At 37.8% G+C, this 2500-nt stretch overlaps 1 protein-coding gene across 5 annotated transcripts in view; it reads right to left on the reverse strand.

Moving 5' to 3' along the window:
• Nucleotides 1-2500, reverse strand: part of bahcc1b (BAH domain and coiled-coil containing 1b) — a 93112-nt gene that overhangs the window by 70276 nt on the left and 20336 nt on the right. For all 5 annotated transcript variants that reach the window (XM_035533811.1, XM_035533810.1, XM_035533812.1 and 2 more), the window contains one exon: nt 2419-2500. This exon is cut by the window's right edge. In XM_035533811.1, coding sequence (XP_035389704.1) covers nt 2419-2500 — 82 coding nt within the window. The remainder of the gene's footprint in view (nt 1-2418) is intronic.

Genomic DNA, 2500 nt, shown 5'->3' on the forward strand with positions numbered 1-2500 from the left:
GATCCAAAGAAGAATGGCGCTCCAACAAATCTTTCTGATGATGCTGCGGTTTGAAAATGTGGTCTAATATAAAATAAGGGGCCAACGGATGAACACTGTGCAGTTAGAAAAAGCAAACGAGCGAAATAAACATTTGCTTCAGAGCGTATATAAATGAGATAATGTTTTTGTAGAATTTGTTATGTTCGTTTTATTTTATGATTCCATAAGAGTTCTTTATGAATAGCTATTTGCGTAGAACAAACATACATTACTTAGAGGACAGTGTAAAGAATTGCTTCAAACTAGCCTGTGAGACGAAACGGCAGGCGGCACACACACGGAAGACAATCGCTAACGACCCATCAACACTGTGCAAGCGCTGGAGGCCGGGAGAGGTCGAGGCGATCTGATATATTTTAAGGTATTAACACATTTACGAGAGAGCGTCTGAGTGTTATAGGACGTATAAAGCCTTATCGTTTTTAACCAACACTCAACTGTATCTTGTGTAAAGATTACTGTGCAGGGTAAGACTGGGTAGAACCTAAGGACTGTTATAGAGAAGCCTCCAACTGGAAATTTCGCAACATGTTAAAAAGCAAAGCTATAGGCTATAAAATAGCGTAGAAAGCATTACTACAATGGAGACTTTGAGATTAGAGTTTTTAAAATAGAAATTACAATTCAGCGCAATGAATACAGCTACCACGCCATACTACAATATAACCTAAAAAGAAGAGCTCTTTGACCTACAACAAAGTCTGAATGAATCAGCTGCTTTTTTCATTAGACATAGAACAAAAAAAAACAAAAAAACTGACATATGCGTGTTTTGTTTGCTTAGTCCACTGTAAGGTTATCTGAGAGCACACTGCCAATGTCGAAGATTGAGTGTTGTTTTAAAACATCATTTATAAGGCTATTTGTTTCATACTTTAAATAAAATGGTTAAGGTTCAAATTCACAACTGTAAATTAATGCTTACAACGTAGCCCACTTACTGGGGCATTTGTTCACAGCGAAACCAAACAATAAACTACGGAAGCCAAAGCAATTCAGCAAGCATGGCACAAATAGTCCTTACCTAGTAAATAAGATACAAAGAAGAAAACATGAAGCTTAATGAGTTCAGCATTGCCTCCACTCACAAAGGCCTCTATTGGCCATTCAATTTCAAGGGACACTCATTATCCTTAAAACAATTAGAAAAGAAATATAACAAATAAACGAAGACGTCTGCGCATGCTTTTAGGATCATTTAAACGGTTAGCGATGATTTTTCTCCAAATACTATGAGCTGAAACATTACATGTTAATACGTACAAGCTTGACAGAAACAGTTACATAGCTAGCTCCAGAATACAAACGATGCTGCCCCAAACAGAAAGTATTTTAACAAAAAGCCCATTTTAAGAAAAATAACGTGTGACTGCAGTAGTGTGCATTTTGTATGATTAATAATGAATGGGACTTAACACTCTATATAAGCATTCCGGAAACTTATATCCTATCAATATGCAAAAAGGGATGAAATACACCCGTGTCCCCAAAGTACTTGGAGTTATACACCAGAGCCACTTGTTAAATCTAATGCATGCACTGTCAAGCCATTCGCACCCCGTCACATCACCGCTCAATATAGAAACCGGATTTTCTGGTATTACAAAACCCTCTATTACCAAATCACACGCACGCACACACACTTGTGGGCGCGCACACGCGCACGCACACACACGACTGACCCTAATCCTGGACACTACGATGAACTATATGGCACATGCACATCAAACTTGGCCATGTAATTAAGGCGACGTAGTTCCATTAGGAAAACGGCCCGAAATGTAAAGACAAACATGGAATTATTTACATTTGTTTATAGTGGTTAAACTAAGTCAACATATCTCAAAAATGACGGAGAAACAAAGAAACAACGCTTTCCAGAAACTGGAAAAGTATGTCTAAGCTTTCACATTTATTTTTGAATGAAAAATAAATGTGCCCACTGATTTTAACACACGAGAAATATAGTGTATTTCGCGGAAGAGTACTCATTAATGTTAAATTCGAGGGAACTCTAATTAACATAACTAAATATTTAAGCTCCGTTACTTGTTCCACGAGTAATGTTTGGCGCGAAAAAAAACCCCACAACCAGCCAGCATATAGTCTAGCTAATGTTAGAAACTAAATTGTTCAATAAAATGTTATAAGACCGTTTGGAAGTAGCACATAAAGTTCTGAGGAGTCCGCGGTAAGTTAATTTTGGACATGACCATACTGTCTAACTAATTTCCTTTTCCAATAAATAACATGTATGCACAACCTACTCACAAGCTCACACTCCATGTCTTACGGTGAAGAAGAAACAGTCAACATGCATACAATAAACCACAGGTACGCGATACTACTGTTATGGAATACGAGTAAAAATCAAACCTGATTGTGGAGGCATGGGTATATGCGAAGGATAGTATTTTCCAGGTTGAAAGTGACCGGGATGTTGCACGGAAGTGTGCCC

The sequence above is a fragment of the Electrophorus electricus genome, chromosome 14 (assembly GCF_013358815.1).
Source record: "Electrophorus electricus isolate fEleEle1 chromosome 14, fEleEle1.pri, whole genome shotgun sequence".
In the NCBI taxonomy this organism is placed as follows: domain Eukaryota; kingdom Metazoa; phylum Chordata; class Actinopteri; order Gymnotiformes; family Gymnotidae; genus Electrophorus; species Electrophorus electricus.